At 43.6% G+C, this 16698-nt stretch overlaps 1 protein-coding gene across 3 annotated transcripts in view; it reads left to right on the top strand.

Annotated features, from left to right (window-relative positions):
* The first annotated feature begins 10813 nt into the window (after positions 1-10813).
* ZNF318 (zinc finger protein 318) overlaps positions 10814-16698 on the top strand; it is a 28977-nt gene continuing 23092 nt past the window's right edge. For 2 of the 3 annotated variants that reach the window (XR_004902750.1, XM_028511098.2), the window contains exons 1-2: positions 10814-11613; positions 14442-14590. Coding sequence is in view for 2 of the 3 variants with exons in the window: in XM_028511098.2 (XP_028366899.1) it covers positions 11161-11613; positions 14442-14590 (602 nt within the window). In the remaining variant the exon portion in view is untranslated. The remainder of the gene's footprint in view (positions 11614-14441; positions 14591-16698) is intronic. The other variant, XM_028511095.2, reaches the window with a different exon arrangement.

Raw genomic sequence — 16698 nt, 5'->3', positions numbered from 1 at the left:
GCCACACTGGTCAGGGTTCAATTTCATTTTTAAATCTGAAATCCCTTCTGATATCAAAACCATTGTGTTAGATTAGTGATCCCCAAGGATCCATAGCTTCAGGTACTCATTTGCCTTTGTGTAGTCCCCTCCTACATGAACTCTGGCCTTGGTCACTTGACTTGCTGTAGTCAGTGAGATTTTAGCAAGTGTGTTGCCAGTAGAGGTTTGATAAGCATATGCATATGAAAAGCTTATATATCCTCTTGAATTGTTTCCTCTTGGATACCAGGATGTTAAGTTTCCGTCTCTGTCTGTCTCTCTCTGTTCTCTCCCTGTGTTGTCCAACATGTTACAGAATGACCCGTGGAGGGGAGTGCAGGGGGAGGACAAAATACTATTACCAAATGGATTGCCCTTCTCCCAGGGTCCCCCGTACTAGGTTCACCTTGTCTGCCACCAGGAAATTATAGCTCTCAATCAGAGATTGGTGAAAAGGAAAGGAATTTATTTAAAAGTTATATGCACTTAGAGTAATGACTTAATGTCTTCATTAAAATCCCAAAGTCCCTTAAAACACCCACAAACACACATAGTCCTTCCTTCCCCGCTTTGCCCAGTCCAGAGTACTGTATCTCAGGAAAAGAAATAGAAGTCCATAGTTCAGGTAGCCCCTGGTTCTAATCCATGCTCAGCTGGCAGGCCTCGCTCAGTTCCCAGCACGATCAGCTGTGTCACTGGGATCTCCAGTTCTTAATCCAAACCCACATGGCACCTTCTTCTGGTCTGCCAGCAAGAGTCCTTTCACCCCTTTCCTTCCCACGAGTCTCTCTTGCATCCCTCCAAACTGCTTACTTTCCAGCTTCCTAAGCTGTGTGGCAAAGGGAGATCCAAAGCTGTATGGTTCTCCCTCTCTCTCCAAAGCTGCATGAGTTCCTCTTCATGTGGCTGTCGTGCCTATGTTTAAATCCCAGCACCAATCTTCCTCTGCAGCCCCATTTTCCGACTCCTCCCACAATTGGCTACACCTGCTAGCATTCCCATATTATCCAGCTTTTCTGGGTTGCCATAGTAAGTCTGGACAGGCATGGCCCATGGCATGGAGCCAACCATCTCCAAGCTCTCACACAGGCACTATAACCAGGGGAAGCTGCTTCCCAGTTACATCCTAGGCGGAAGTCACTCCCTTCTCCCTGGCTCAAACCATGGCCACAGTTATTTAGCATATCCATGAAACCAGTTAAAAGTTGACCATGCCTGAGGCTATCTGCAAAACTGTTGCTATGCAGAACAACTCTCAATGGCCCTGCTCCATCCCCCAGCTCAGACTTGTGGGCGTGAGGACATCCTATATTTTTAATATTTCCTGGACACCCTGAGTTCTGGACCCCATTACAAATCCCTTTTTGGGGGGCCTTCTGGCTGCACCCTATTACAAGCAGAGGCTAGACTTCTTATGTAGCACCTCAGACATCTAAAAGCTAGGCACATAAAAACATTCTAAAAAGGAAAAAATGGAAGCTGCTAGACTTCCTGAAGTTCAGGCACAGAACTGGCACAGTGTCATTTCCATGATATTCTACTGGTTAATGTGAATCATAGATCAGGCTACCCTCAGCGTTGGAAGGGACTACCCAACAGTATAATAATTAGGAGGTTTAATTCATTGGGAGCCATCTTGGAAGAGCTTCCACAGATGGTTTGGCTGGCTATTAGGTCTAAATTGAAATTTGTTTTTCACTCTGTATTTTGCCACACTGTACCTGTTAAGAAGTCCAGTACCACTCTGAAACCTGATCCTCTATTGCAGCCTCTTTTTCTCTCTGGAGGATTTTAGGATGCTTTCTTTATGTTTTGATGGGCTTTTAGAGGGGTCTTTGTCTACTCATTGTATTGGGAACTCAGAGGGCCTTCAAAACATTATTTTATTTCTTTGATAATTTCTTCCCCTCCTTTAGCCCTGATGTCTCTGGAATTCCTATTAGTCATATATTAGATTTTCTGAACTTGTTGATAGGAGAGACCTGGTTCTTCTTGCTGACGCATGTAAAGAATTATATATCAGCAAATCTAGTAGTATGTAATCAGTTTATTAGTGGACTGTTCCCATGGAAGAGAACAGGACTGGGTAGAGTAGGGGGTGAAAGGCAAAGTTTCAGGGCAAAGCAGGGTGAGAAAAGCAAGAGAGGCTGGAGACCAGGGTGGCAAGCCCCTGGGCAGCCTGAGGCCGGGTGGCCAGAGGTCCTGTGGCCTGAGAGTCAAGAGCCAGAGAGAGAGAGAGAGAGAGTGAGTCCTTTGTTCTCAGGACTTATATAGTTGGTGGGATAGGAGGGAAAAATCAAACACTTACCTGTTTGATTAACAGGTAAATGTGGTGCCAGCTTTCCTGGGGGTCTGTTAGCCGGAATCCTTATCTTGCTCCAGACCCCATTTGGTCATCTTGTTGTAAACAAATACGTGACAGGAGGCAGTTAATTAAAATTGGGGCACTTTCCAAAGTTATTTATGGGTCCTTTCTGTAAGCATCAGCGACTCCCTCGTAAAACAGACAGTGACCAGAGGTAGTCAGTTAACCAAAGTTGTTTTATGGGTTCTTTCTTTGGGCATCAGGGGCCTCTCTCACATTCAGGCCTCGGGATGAAAGCACAGTTTCAAGGCTTTCTTTCCCAGACAGTGGAAATGCTACACAGAATTTCAAGGACTTTCCTTCTTTCTTGCTAACATACTGTTTCTTGTGATGTTGGAACACCTGGCAATATTATCAGACCAGGCTTAGGACTGCTGAGTTAGCATGTGAGACTTGTCTCCTTCCTGCCTCGGTTTACTATTTATTCTACCTAATTGGTAAAAGGTGTTTTCTGGTAACCAGGGTGCTAAATGCTGGCCAGTGACAGTATTGCAGTCTTAGAGTTCATCCTATGCTGTCTCCTGCCTAAAACTGATCAGCTAATCTTTAAAACTTTTGGTTGCCTCTCTTGTCCATATCATTGGCATTTGTTCCATTTTCTAGATTTCCTTGTCTTTAAATTCCACTCTTCAATTTAAATTGTTATCTTGCCCAGTAGGTTTTTAATTTTCAAGCACTCTTTCTCATTTTACATTTGTAGTCTATTTCTTTTCTTTGTTTCACGATTGCAATACCATCTCATAGCTGTTTGAGGATATTATTTTTAGTTTTAATTTTCTTTTGGCCCCCTTTCTCTGTTCCTCGGAGTCTACCTCCCTTCCTCCTTTCCTTTCTTCCTTCCTTCCCTCCTTCCTTCCATCTCTGATGTTCAGGTAGAGGTTGTTCTTGGGGGTGATCCTTGGCCGTCACCTAGAGTTAACAGAAACACTAAGAAGCTGAGCAGCTCTAGGTGCTGGGTGTGCGCTTTATTGCAGAGTTCCCCAAATGTTAGCATTTACAGACTTTTTCCCTAGAATGATATAGTTTCTTCAAGGGAGAATCCTCCAGTCTCCTGGCTAGAAATATGGACCTGCTTGCTTGCATTCTGGAAACAGGTAAGAAAGGATTGGAAGATCTTGCCAGGCTTTTGTCCTTTTGTCAATGTAGTGTCTCATCATCATGCTCTGCTGTGGAGACTGCTTCAGAAGTAATCTCCCATCTTCTGCCAGGAAAGGGAAGGAGCAGTCATCTAGCCATGTGGGCTAGGAAGAGGTGAGGGATCCATCTGCTGCTTATGCCAAATTTAAAGCCAATTTTAACGTTCCAGCACTGCCCCCAACCTCACCTTCAAAGTTACCTGGAATCTCTAAGACAGTCAGGGTTCTGAGTATGAATCATTGGGTTCCTTCTTGGCTACCTCTATTTCTCATTCCCTTTGTTCTGTATATTTGTATCTTTTTTGTTCTTTCACCCTTGTTTTTCCTCTTCAAGTTGAAGTAACATTCACATTACAACAACAACAAAAATTTTTAAGTGAACAATCCAGGGGTATTTAGGGCATCCCTATCTTCAAGAAAGGTCACATTTTGAGGTATTGGGAGTTAGGACTCCAATGTATCTTTTTCTGGGGTACACAATTAAACCTATAAAGGTGGTGATATTAGGTGGGGACTAGCATTGTTTGCCACACTTACTTAGAGAAAGAATTGTTGGGCTCATCATCTGCAGCAGGGTGAGGAGCTTGTCCAGACAAGGGTACCCTGGGAATAGAAGTTAAGCCCATAGGGGTAAGGAGGGCTTCTATTCCATGAGGGTGAACTGCTGTGGGGTGTCGAGCATGGGTGGGTTCAGAAGGGTGTTCCCAAGATGGCAGTTGGCAGCAGCAGCCTGGCGCAGAGTGCCCGCATCCAAGTGAAGTGAGAAGAATATTTGCACAAAGGAAAGGGTGGTGACGGCAGTGAAAGGTCGGTAGCGTACTGGGAGGCTGACTGATAACTGAAGTTCGCCAGCTATTTGGATTTCCTCCTTTGAGCACTTATTCAAATAGTTTGTCCATGTTTCAGTTGAGGTGTCTGTCTTTTTCTGATTTTTTAATAGTTGTTTATATATTGTGGTTATGAGTCCTTTTTATGTGTAGCATATACCTTTTCCCACATCATTCTTTTAATGGTGTCTTTTGATAAACAGAGTTTCTTAATTTTCATAAAGTCAAATTTGCCTTGTTAGTTGTGTTAGCCTCAGTACTCCAGAAACCAGAACCTAACTTTATCATTAGGAAGTTTAAGGAACAAGTGAGAGCAACAGGGTGCATGAAGCAGGAAGGAAAGGAGACACAACAGGATGTTTCATCGTCCTGCTGCCACTACATTAAACTGATTGCTGGATCTGGAGACTGTGCCCTCAATAAACAAACTTCATGTCAAGACCATCTTGGGAGAAGTAAGACAAGGGAAGAAATGGGGGAAATTACTCATTGGCTTCTGTCTCCCATTGATCAAAACTCCACTCCACAGAGCATTATCTTCCTCACATTTCCAGCTTACACATATAAATTTATACCTTAAGAAAAGATAAAACCCTTTACTGTCACTTTAATGAGGTTTAGGGACTTAATAGTGATAAATGCATGGATTGAATCTACCATCTTTAACATAAAATTATATTTTCTTTTTTTTTACAAATTTTTAAAGATTTTATTTATTTATTTTTAGAGAGAGAGGAAGGGGGGGAGAAGAGAGGGAGAGAAACATCAGTGTGTGGTTGCCTGTCATGCAGCCTCTACTGGGGACTTGGTCCGCAACCCAGGCATGTGCCCTGACCGGGAATCCAACTGGCGATCCTTTGGTTCACAGACCAGCGCCCAATCCATAGAGCCACACCAGCCAGGTCAAAATTATATTTTCTAATTGGTTACTACTGGTATATAGAAACGCTGATGATATCAGGGAATTGCCATTCCAGCCACCGAACAGAGTGTTTATGCTCTGTTCTCATCTAAAGCCTGTCAACATTTTTGTCCTCCCACCCACTTGACGCACAGCTTTACCTAAAGCTATAGCCCCAAGAAGAAGTTTTGCAATAGTTTTGTTCAACTTGCATGTAGTGGCTGAGATATTCTTGGCTTCAAGCTGAAAACCTGGCCCAGGCCCTCCACCTCCACTTAAATCTCTATCCACAGGAGCCAAATGTCTGACTGCTATCTTTGCTTCTGGAGTTATTTCAAAGCCCAAGAGGCCTATACCTCCAGCATATTCACAAGGGTGTTTATCTTATTTCAAAGCCTATGTCTTTACTGTTCTCTTTTCAAGTTTTATCTGTCATTGCTGTATGTCTGCTACAGGTGTGTGTATGTGTGTGTGTGTGTGTTTGAAGGCTTTAACTCATTTTCATTTTCATCAGAAGTCTAGTAAGTTTCTTGAACTGATGACAGATAACAGTTGTGACAGGATATTAATTAGATTATCTCTGTTGTCTTTGGAGTTTCAGAAAAGGCTTCAAAAACAGAAAGCAAGACAATAGATGCCAGATAGCCTCTTCCCCCACTGAGAGTTGGGAAGAGATTATGAATCAGTCTGCCAGCATCATCCACAGTGAGTCTTTATGAGAGAATGAGGATTGTGTTGGAGAGTTACCCATGGGCTGGGAGAAAGAGGGGTCCATTCCCTTTGCCTAAAGCCAAGTGAGATAGAGGCCTCCACTAGTATCTCCCAATATTTGGCTTATATATCCTGGGGTTTGGAAGTCTATAGGGACTGATGTGTGGAAGTTAGGGACTAACTTCCACCTGACAATGTCCAAAAGCAAGATGCTGGCTGACTAGCTGTCCTGGGCAGCATGGAGAAGGAGCTGCCAGCAGGGCAAAGATGAATACATTGCCCCGTGGTCAAGCACACCTAGATGGAAATTGACCTAGAGTAACTTAAAAGGGATCCTTTTCAGCCCTGGCTGGTATAGCTCAGTGGATTGAGTGTGGGCCTGCAAACCAAAGAGTTGCCAGTTTGATTCCCAGTCAGGACACATGCCTGGGTTGCAGGCCAGGCCCCTAGTTGGGGACACATGAGGAGCAACCACACATTGTTGTTTCTCTCCCTCTCTTTCTCCTTCCCTTCCCCTCTCTCTAAAAATAAATAAATAGCCCTGGCTGGCGTAGCTCAGTGGAATGAGCGCAGACTGCGAACCAAAGTGTCGCAGGTTCGATTCCCAGTCAGGGCACATGCCTGGGTTGCAGGCCATGACCCCCAGCAACTGCACATTGATGTTTCTCTCTCTCTCTCTCTCTCCCCCTTCCCTTTCTAACAATAAGTAAATAAAATATTTAAAAAAGAAATCTTTAAAAAAAATAAATAAAAATTTAAAAATAAATAAATAAATAAATAATATATTTTTTAAAAAAGGATCCTTTCCATGAGTCTCCTTACCAGGAGACTGAACTTTAAATAGGATGAACCTCCGGAAGGCCAAGGACTGGTAGGGGAGAGGAGTCCTAGGCAGCCAACCAGAGGAGGGTCATTGCTTCAGTCCCAGCAACAGAGTCATAACAAAGCCCACAAAGATGACATAAGAGAGAAAGACCCATTTGTGAGACCACCATGTCCATAGGGAACCAACTATAGAAGACAACAGTACCCTGCCATGATCACTAAAGACTGTGCTCTTTTCCCCTAATTTCTTCTCCTGTACCAAACCCTTAGTATGTGTGTAGGATGGGTTGGGGTGGGGGGTGTTGGAAATAGCAACTAGCCAGTGGGAGAGGAGGAGTGTGCTCTGAGGAGTAAAAGGGATCTAGAGAAGCCTGGCATGCCTCCCTTCATCACAGCAAACGTGTGTGAAGCAGGCAAGAGCTGAGGGAGGAGAGAAGCTTTAGCTTGAATGAAACTTTAGAGTTGCAACTGTTATCCTGGACGAGATAGTTTCACTACTTCAACAAGACTACTTGTGTGACTAAAAAATACTTGAAAAGTAAAAGGGTCTGTGAAAGATTCCAAGCAGGACATTGGAAGAATTATTCAAAGGGCAGGTTGAAGGGGAAACAGAAGAGTTTTTCCATTATACACCATGGGGTCCAGCTGCCTTGATAAAAAATAATTATTCAATATTAGAAAACGATTGAGAAAGAAAAGTTGATACAAAGTATAACTAACCCTGATTTAAAATGTATTAACTCCATGTATCTATAAATACCTATCCATATTTTTAAAACAGATTTTACTTATTATTTCTAGAGAGAGGGGAAGGGAGGGAGGGAGGGAAACATCCATGTGTGGTTGCCTCTCAGGTGTCCCCCACTGGGGACCCAGCTGCAACCCAGGCATGTACCCCGGCTGGGAATTAAACCAGTGACCCTTTGGTTTATAGGCTCTCAGGCCAACACTCAATTCACTGAGACACACCAGCCACAGCCACATTCTCTTCACATTTACTTAGATCCCACCAAAACATGGGTAACCAAAATTCAAATATATGCTAATAAAGACAGGGCACACCTCTGGCATATTTTAAATTATTTTTCATTAAAGTAATTTTTGTGGCTTTTTAATTTTATATAAATTATATAAATAGCCCCAAAGTCAGAAAATACAGATGAGAGGACAAAAACCAAAAAACCCCACCTCCATAATACTCATATTAGGTGAGGTCATACTGTAGCAGCAAATTATCCTTCAAATCTCAGTGCTTAACACAACAAAGTTTTATTTCATATTCATAGTACATGTTCAACTGGAACAGGAGTTATGCTCAGCTTCATTCAGGGACCAAGGCTGACAGGCTGAACCATCTGGAACACATGGCCTCCTCAGTTGCCCACATCAAGGGAAAAGATGGCATGGAAAGCTTATAGTAACTACTCTTTCTTGATTAGGCGTGGAAGTTATACAAAGTGCTTCCATTCAAATCCCATAGTGGCTAGAACTAGTCAGATGGCCCCCTTTCTGAAAGCAGAAAGGAAGTATCCTCTTCCTCCTGCCCAGAGTGAGAAGAGAGCCAGTTATCTGTGGTAATAAGGTCTAGATCTCCTAATCCCACCAACCCAGAGATTATTAAAATCAAGTTCTCTATATGATTTTATGTGGCAACTTCACTTACATAGACTGTCACCATTTTCTGACAGATCTTTTCTGCTGTAGAACTCAAGTATCCAAATCTCAGAGTTCGGTTCTTTGTTTCACAGGACATATGAAATATATTCTAGATTACTCAGAAACCTTGCATATAACTCATTTTTTGGTTAAAAATAATCATTTTCTCAGACTGCTTTATTTTCTTTTACTTCCATCATCTATCCTGGTATTTCTTTTACTTCCATTATTTAAAAATCTTTTTGTTGTAAGCAAGACAACGAAAAGAGAACACTAAAATTGGATTTAGAGGTGGAATGTTAGTATTTGGCAGGGCTCATTGATTGGCTGAGTAACTCATTTCCTCATTATGGCTTTCCAGTATATAGGTAATCTCAATTCATGTTTGAAACAAAATTGGCTATCCATTTGTAAAAAATAATTTTAGATTTTAACAAATTATATGAGGATCTATACATAAAATCCCCAGTAAACTGAATATGGAAACAAAAATCATTAAACTGTTAAAATTTATATAGAAGACTTAATATTTGATATGATTAAGGTCTCTTAAAGAGCTGCAAAACCCAAAAGTCAAGAATTGGAAATTCAAATGCCTATGGGGAGCAGACAGGTAATGTTGAGGAGTGAAGTAAGCTGAGTAAAATCAAATGGTAAACATTTTTCTTTACTTTTGCTGAGCTATGATTAAAGCATATGCCATTATATAAATATGTGAAATTGGGTACATTTTGAATTAAATATATAAATATGTAAATTAGAAAATGGGAACCTTTTATACTTAATTTTTTCTTTGTTTTGGAATCAGAAATTTGATTTTCATACCAGTTTCAGAAATTATGTTTCTAATTGCTAGATGAAAATTTTTAAGCCACTGGTTTATTTTGAAGAGTTTGACTGGTCAGGGTCAACATTTTTTTGCATGTGTGTTGCCTTCCTCTTGACTTTTGTACTTAATAAGCAGGGCCCTACAACTGGGGACTACTCTACAGACAAGTGTCCAGGAACATTGTGGTCATAGATTAGGGGGTGTCAGTTGTTCACATCCCCCAGTCACTCACAGGTCTTTTTGATATGGACTTGGTACTAGCAATGTTGGCTCTTGGGTTTTGCAAAGAAAGAATTCAGAACTCCAGTGCAAGAAAAATTTCATTTAGCATGCAAAGTGAAAGTACATGTGAAGAGAAGATTCAAACAAGCTGCTCAGAGAACTGCCTTGGCCCTTTAGAAAGTCATGGAAGCAGAAGAAGTGAGCCAGCGGGGCTGCTTGGATTTAGGAAACAAGTTACAGAGGCAAAATAAGGGCCACTGGAGACAGGTTCAGGGGATTAACCTGGGAAGAGCTGCCTGCTGCTCCCCTGGTTGAAAACCTGAAAAGCTTTAGAGCTTAGGAGAAAGCAAGCAGAGTTATGTGCCTGAAAGAAGAAGGGGAAGTCCAACTGGGTTCTTTGTCTTAAGAGTCTTTATCTGCTTTCTAAAGGTAAGAAATTTAGGGGAGGTCTCAGGAAGGATCTCAGTAACTATTCATCAGCTTTTCAGGTGTATCCTTTAATATGCTGATAAATCAAAATGAGCATGTGGGTCATTCTCTGGTCAGTTTCACCTTCTAAGAACGTCACTGAAGAGGAACCTGGACCAAGAGGGTCTACTGTAGAAGAGTCTGGAATGTGTAAGATAGACCTTACAATTAATCTGACTGTAAATTGCTGGGCCAGTTTGTTCAGTTGTCTGTCTGTTTCCCCATTCCACTTACCAAGGAATTTTCCTAGCTTCTTACTACCCTGCCTCAGGGTAGTAACCTGGGCAGCTTGTTCTTCCACATGAACATAAGTATTTTGGTTGAGAGACTGAAATCTTACTGTGATGTTTGCTTTGATTTGGATTCTTACCTTCATCCCACACTTTCCTGCCCTCAATTTCATCCTCTAGAAAGCAGGCAAACTGGAAAGTAAACTGACGGTTGTCACAGGGCTTCTGTGGGGGCAAGACTTTGGTGGTGGCTGTTGCTGAGATGCACAACCTATGACACATCTAATGTTTGGGATGTTATTTATATTTCTGCCATTTATTGCCCACACCTAAATTAATAGGGTTGGCGAACAAGAGAACACCTAAGGTAAGGACAGGAGATTGAAGGTGCTCCCCAAAGCCTCAATGCCCACTGTGTCCCCACGCCTCCAGAATCTCAGCAAGAGCAGCCACGCTCCGCTCATACCCGCTACTCCCCCCTCTTCCTCCCCGTTCACCCCAAACAGAACCTCCGCTGTCACGTGGTCGGGGGGAGGGGGAGGGGAAGTGGGCGGTCCAGCGGCCGCCATCTTGCGGGTTTGGAGGCGGAGCGTGTTGAGTCTAGGTTGCGCGCTTCACTTCCCCTCCCCTCGCCCTTCCTCCGACCGGCTCCGGTGCTCCTCCCTGTTTCTAGCTCGTGTAGCCGCTCCCTGACTGGAGAAGCGGGGAGCCCCGGAGGGCGGGGGGTGTGTCGGACGCGTGCTCGTGCTCTCCAACCGCTAGCCGCGGGCGCGCGCTCCGCTACCCCCCCGCCCCCGCCGCCCCGCACCCTCAGGCGGCGCGGGGCAGAGAGAAGGGGGCTGTCTCCACTGTGGGGTCAGCGCGAGGCGGCCGTGGTGGCCGAAGCTGCAGCTGCGGCGGTACGCTGGAGCCGCGCATCCAGGGCGCCTGCGGGTCAGACTTGCCGCCGCGGACCCTGCTGCCGGAGCCATGTACCGCAGCGGCTCGCGCTCCTCCGTCTCCTCACATCGGCCTAAAGAGAGCGGCGGGAGCTGCCCGCGCACCAGCCGCGGCTCCGGCTCTTCCTCAGGCCCGGCTCGCCGCACGTCGCCGCCCTCCGGCGCCTCCTCGTCTCGGACTTCGGCTCGCCGGCCCCGCTCGCCTTCAGGGCACCGTGGCCGCAGGGCTTCGCCTTCCCCGCCACGGGGTCGCCGCGGCTCCCCGTCTCCACCCCGCGGCCGCCGGGCCTCGCCAACCCCGCCGCGGGGTCGTCGAGTCTCCCCATCCCCGCCGAGGGCCCGTCGAGGTTCCCCGTCGCCACCGCGGAGCCGACGACTTTTCCCGCCGGGCCCGGTGGGTTTCCGAGGCAGCAGCCGAGGGGAGTCTCGCTCCGACTTCGCCCGGGACGGCCGCGGAGACCATCCAGGCGACAGTGGCAGCCGGGTAATCCTACCTCTTGGCCGGGACTCTCTTCGTACCCCAGCCCCTTCACCCGAGGTTTTCGCTTCGAGAAACGCCCTAAGCGCCCGTGCCTCCAGGCCTCCAGGCCAGGGTCCCAAAATCGATCCTTCACCCCCTCAGCGACGCCAGAACCTGGAGGTTCCCTGTCAGCCCTCGGAGCTTCAGTTGCACAAGAAGGACTCGGGACCCGCTCGGGCACCTGGTCCTGAGGCAGTGCTCAATTTCCTGGGAATAGGCTGTGTGTTGCGCTCCGGGTGAGGTGTGGAAAAGTTGGCCAGGGCCGGGGGAATTTTCTCCAAGTCGTGTGTCTGGTACTTTTTCAATAGTTGATGTTTTCTCAGAGTTCCGTGGTTTTGTATCCCCTAGAGTTATTTTAACTGTGCCAGGGTAGACACCGACAGTGTAAATAAACTGTTGCCTGTCTAAATTGGAGCTACTTCTCCGAAATGAGGTGTGTATTCCCACAGTCATTTTAATAACTGCTGTCATTTACTGCGTTATGTGGCAGGAATTAGGTTTAGCCGTTCACTGTACACATTCTTTTTGAACACTCACCGGCCTTTGAGGTGCGGCACTTAAAATTATTCCCTATTAAAGAACAACTGAGGGACCCAGAGTCTTTTGAGTAATTTAATCAAGGCCACCCAGTTAAGTGGTGATGCTGTGATTCAAGTCATATCTGCCTAGTTCCCTTTGTTTGTTTGGTTGTTTTAATCGTTATGTTTCCCAGCTAAAGGGACAGTGCATGAGGTTAAAAAGTTTAGTTTGGACATAATATTGACCTGTCACCATAAGCATCACTCTCCTAGAGCCTCTGAGTAGGGTCTGGTGTTTAGGTTTTGATTTTATTTGCAGTTCACCAGTCTTTTCAAACCCAGTGACAAAGTTTCTGTCTTCTTGAGGGGCCCTTTAACAGTATGCTCTGGACACTCTGGTCATAGGTGAATTGACTTGTCAGTAAATTAAGATTTTCATAGATGAGTAGCTACAGTCTGAATGTTAGTTACAGAGTAACCAAGGAAAACAACATTTGTTTCCAAACCTCCCTTTTCTTCTCCAGTGCACAACCTGTTTGCTCCAGTCCTTTCTGCCTCTAGTGACATCACCCATTGCTCAGACCCAAACAGTGATGATCTCCCTTCTCCCAAGCCTAATCTGTCAGATTAATTTCATATGTCTAACCTGTCAGCTCTACCTCCAAAATACATCCCCCAAACTCCTTCTCCTACCATAACTCTATTATATCTTCTCTGGATTATTACATTAGGTTCCTTTACACTCCACTCTAGTTACCTTCCAGTTTATTCTGTACCTAACAATCAACATGATTTTTAAAGCTTTATTTTATACATTTGAGAAGTATTTATTAAGCATCCATCATGTGTTAGGTGCTATTCTGGGTCCTGGGGGCATGAGTGAGCAAACCACTTAAAAACTGTGCCTTCGCAGAGTTCATATTTTACACAGGAATTGGGTAATAAAATAGGGGAGCAAAATAATTGGCATGTTAACTGCTTAAGAAAATAGAGAAGGCAGTTACAATTTCTGATAGGGTAGCCAGGGAAGGCCTCCAGAAAGATGACTTTTTTTTTTTTTCTAACTACTTTCTTTTTATGTTTTCCCCACTGCTTTTCTTTTTTCTTTCTTTTTTTTTTTTTTTTTTTTTTTTTTTGATTGATTATTTTTAGGGGGGGGGAGGGAGAGAGAGAAACATCAATATGCAGTTGCTGGGGGCCATGGCCTGCAACCCAGGCATGTGCCCTAGCTGGGAATCGAACCAGCGATACTTTGGTTCACAGTCCACGCTCAATCCACTGAGCTACACCAGCCAGGGCAAAAGGTGACCTTTTAATAAAGACCCAAAAAAGATGAAGGCATGGGCAATGTGAGCATCTGGAGGAAGAATGTAGTCAGATCATATCACTCTTTTGCTTGAAACCTCTCTGGCTTCTTATTTTATTCTTAAGAATAAAATCTAAATTTCCTAACAGGAAATCTTCTTTCACTCTATGCAGTCACAGTGGTCACCTCTCTGTTGTTACCCAAAATCTGCTTAGCTCATTACAGAGCTTGTTCTTTTTTCCTGAAACATCTTTCCATCTGTTCTTTACAAAACTTGACATCATTCAGGTCTCAGGTTAAATGTATCACCTCAGAAAATCCTTCTCTAACCATCCTGTCAGATGTCAGATGTAGCGCCTTTTTCTCAGTCTCTTTTGTATTATTTTGTTTTAATGACTTATGGCACTTAGCTATCAGAAGTAGTTTTCATTTTAACTGTTTCTTTAAAGATTTTATTTATTTATTTTTAGAGAGAGGAGAAAGCAAGGACAAAGAGAGGGAGAGAAACATCAATGTGTGGTTGCCCCTTGCATGCCCCATGCTGGGGACCTGGACCGGAACCCAGGCATGTGCCCTGACTGGGAATCAAACTGGAGACCCCTTGGTTCACAGTCCTGCGCTCAATCCACTGAGCCACACCAGCCAGGGCTCATTTTAACTGTTTTTGACTTGCCTCCTTCACTAGAAATATATAGGTTCTGGGAGCAGACTTAATTCACTTCTCTATTCCCATACTCAGTACTAGTAAAATGAAAGAAAGATAGATCAGTGATTGGGAGGGTTGAAAGTATGGGCATTCCTCTAAGCAAATGATAATTTTTTTTAAAGTGCTATATCTTTGGAGTAGTATGGTACCATAGCCATTTCTCACCTTGTTGGACTACAACTTTGTGACTAGGGAGGAGAACATTTTTGGGTTTAGGGGTGTTTTGACCTACTGACTACTACATTATATTTTGCTTTTGTAGAGACGTTCTCCTGGTCTGCGATCTGACTCTTTGGAACAGAGCTTAAGGATCACTGTTGGCAATGACCACTTCTGTGTCGGCATTCCAGAACGGCGGCGGCTTAGTGATCGACTGGGTTCACCAGTGGATAATCTGGAGGATGTGGACAGGTGGGTTTATCTGAGACAGGGCTATTATAATGGTTGAAGGTAGGAATGTTGAGGTTTTCTGAATGGTATATTTGAAAGAGTAGTGCCAGCGGTGGAGTTTATCCCTGATGTCCAGTACAAAGTATAACATTGGAAAAGGCTTTCTAAGTGGGGAGAGTATGTTGACGTAGACTTTGTTGCTGAAAGAATTATAGAAGAAAATACTAGTCATCCTAGTCCAACTGGAAAGAGGAAAGTTGAGGGGATATAAACAGTTTCCCAAACTAAAACAGTTGAGATGCTATGGATTCTAAATACTGATATTAGGGGTTCTTTCTGCAAAGTTCAGTTCTGGACAAAATAGAAATCTTTAATAGTGTATTTTTCTGCTTGTCCAGGCTGAGCTATAGATTCAGAAAGGGTTTAGATAAATTCATGTGTAATATAGATATCCATATTAAATACATAAGCATTAATAGAAAGTTCAAGATCTTTAAAAATATTACTACTTTACAACTATTAAGTGCTGAGGAAGGGCAAACTGAGTATTAAATATAGATGTTAGATACTAGGAACTTAACTACAAATGCGAAGTAAATAATCATATTAGGTGTTTTTTACCTCATAAAAGTAAAAGAGTAAGGAGTGCAGGGAAAGTACCCGGTTTCTGAGAGCTGAGAATCATGGCTGTGATGATGTCTACCCAGCACATTGGGAGTTTTCAGAAATGATTAGCAGTAGCAATAAGTCAGTGTAATGTTCTTTTAAACTAAGATGTCATGCAGTGGCACACAGAGGCAGGCAGGTGGGGGACAGCTGACAGGAAGTCTGAGGACCAATGCTGCCCTTTGGTAATATTTACTTCAAAGCTCCAGTGGCTATTTGATGCATTGAAACAAGGCAGTCCAGTCCAGTGTCATATAACACCGAAGCTTCTGAAGATAGGGCTGCAGGGTATGTGACTATATCACTTAATTGAGGAAACAGCCCTTGCCCCGGTGGCTGCTTCTATTTTAGGAGATGATTGAGTAGGCAGTGTAAATGGGTGGTGCATGAAGTGATTGTGTTCCTTCCTTGCTGAGGTTTTGAGGTAACTTTAACATTTCCTCTTGGTAGGCCTAGGGTGTCACCTCCCTTTCCATGAGTTTCATTATGCACGTGTACTTCAGAGAGCCAGTTGTCAGTTTTTAAATTATAAAAATTAAAATTTCCCTCCTAGGGAGTTTGGGGCAGTAATCTTTCTAGAATCATGTTCAGAGAGACGAGTCTATTTTAGAGAAAGTGAGATAAAGGTTCTAAAAGGAGGTATCAGGCCATTCTTTTGACTTTCTGCCCCCTGTACTCTTGCATAATATAGTTTGTGTGGATAATTACTCTCCACTAAAATCAGGCCATAGGACAGTTGGCATTCTCAGGATGTCTTCTGAAAGTGAATCCAGTTTTCAGCTAATGAAACAGTCCATGTCCACCCTTTATATGTAGGTTTTTATTTTTCTCCTGAGGTCCCCAAATTCTTTCTCTTTTATTGAATCTTAGATTTTATATCAGGTTTGGGTTGTAGCCACATTGCCATGATTGGCAGTATTCTCACCTTGGCAGCTCTGGATGTAGGACTGTAACATTCTGAAAAGGGAACATGATCAAGTTGTATGGAGATAGTTTCTAAAGACTTGTGGACGTCAGGTTGATTTCCTTTGGTTATCAAAACACATTATCTGTTCCATTCATGAAGTTAGGAATTATTATACCCTAACTTCTCCTTGCCCTGATACACGTAGAAGTAGTGGGAACTTTTTCCCCACCTCTGATTTGCCTGAGGGAAAAGGCAGAAGCAAACAGCTTTCTTCAGGCATTTTGAGGAATTAGCAGAGGAAAAGAATGGAAATTTTGGGCTCTGAAGGATCTTTTTTTAAAACAGCTTTATTGAGCCATAAATCATGTAACATACAATTCACCTGTTTAAAGTATTCAGTTCAGTGACTTTTAGTATATTTAGAGTTTTAGTATATTCAGAGAGTTCTGCATTCACACCACTATGATTAATTTTAGAACATTTTTATTACCTGCATCCTTAGCTATTAGTTCTCCATAATGCCTGCCTAACCCATCATTAATCTACTTCCTATCTC

Source organism: Phyllostomus discolor, chromosome 4 (genome assembly GCF_004126475.2).
Source record: "Phyllostomus discolor isolate MPI-MPIP mPhyDis1 chromosome 4, mPhyDis1.pri.v3, whole genome shotgun sequence".
Taxonomy (NCBI): domain Eukaryota; kingdom Metazoa; phylum Chordata; class Mammalia; order Chiroptera; family Phyllostomidae; genus Phyllostomus; species Phyllostomus discolor.
Note: the sequence above shows the minus strand (reverse complement) of the source record. Positions and strands in the feature narration are given on the sequence as shown.